General features: G+C 46.5%; 1 protein-coding gene across 3 annotated transcripts in view; it reads right to left on the bottom strand.

Annotated features, from left to right (window-relative positions):
• LOC116685740 (cullin-5) overlaps positions 1-1174 on the bottom strand; it is a 44164-nt gene that overhangs the window by 24643 nt on the left and 18347 nt on the right. For all 3 annotated transcript variants that reach the window (XM_032510654.1, XM_032510653.1, XM_032510655.1), the window contains one exon: positions 228-389. In XM_032510654.1, coding sequence (XP_032366545.1) covers positions 228-389 — 162 coding nt within the window. The remainder of the gene's footprint in view (positions 1-227; positions 390-1174) is intronic.

Raw genomic sequence — 1174 nt, 5'->3', positions numbered from 1 at the left:
AAACTTTTGAGCACCACTGTATGGGCACTTTAGCAAAAATGTCTGTACATCTTTTGTTAAATCTGAGCTGTAACAGGCAGCCTGGCTGGCTGTGGAGTGCAGGCAGTATGTTGTTACCCATGAGTGGCAAAGAATGAATCTATCCTCAGTAAATCTGTTAACATTGCATTTGTTCTTCAACTGGTGGAATGAAAAAAAGCATTGAGAATGTGTTTCCTTGGTCTGACCCAGAGTGTGCGGCGGAGCTCTGCGTCAGGCAGCTCTGTGGCCAGTTTGAGGTTCTCGAAGGTGATTCTCTCTCTGGGTCGCTGGTTCCAGGCAAACAGAACCGCCAGCTGGAACGTCGTCACCTCCAGGTCGTACTGGCCCACCTCGTTTTTAAAGGTGATCTGAGGGGAGGAGAAACAAAGGAGAAGGTAAGTGTGGCGACACAGTGCTGATCTGTGAGACTACATCTACACTAGGGCATGGATACACAACCCGAGCCCAACGGGTCCCAACGGTACCTGATGGGCCGGGCCGGGCCGGGCCGGGCCGGGCCAGGTCAGGTTCGGAGAGATATTTAGAAATTAGGGTCGAGTTCAGGTCGGGCTTGATCACTTTGTAAAATGGTGCTGCAGCTCCCTGCGTATGAGAGCTCAGTGTGTGTGTGTGTGTGTGTGTGTGTGTGTGTGTGTGTGTGTTCCATTTAAAGCCCAGACTGAAAGCCAAGCTCAATCATTCATTTGCTCCCCAGAAACAGGATTTTAACCCTGACGATATTCATTTTATGACATTGACCCCGGAGGTAACGAGTCCCCCCTGGTCTTCTGACCATGGTCGGAAACGACGCAATCAGGGAATGGTTAACACATTGAACATTTTAAATTAAACAGCTTATTAAAAAGGAGAATTCCGGTCGATTTATACATGTAGTTCCGTTTTTTTTAGTCTGTCAGTAGCGAAACAAATGAAAACAATCAGTGCTGCCTACACCGAGTTCTCCTCCTATAAAGTTGTGCACATACCTCTGTTTATTTTCTGTTTTCCGGTGAAAACCACACTAGTCGATTGTCACAACTTTTATGTCTTTCTGTCACATCTTCTGCAGTAAAATTCACTGTGTTCACTTGGAAGAAATCACTGCAAATAGCTAGGCACTGGTGATGATATTTGGAGCATATTTAGAATGCTA

This window comes from Etheostoma spectabile, unplaced genomic scaffold (genome assembly GCF_008692095.1).
Source record: "Etheostoma spectabile isolate EspeVRDwgs_2016 unplaced genomic scaffold, UIUC_Espe_1.0 scaffold172, whole genome shotgun sequence".
NCBI classification, from domain to species: Eukaryota; Metazoa; Chordata; class Actinopteri; order Perciformes; family Percidae; genus Etheostoma; species Etheostoma spectabile.
This window is presented reverse-complemented; position numbering and strand designations above follow the sequence as displayed.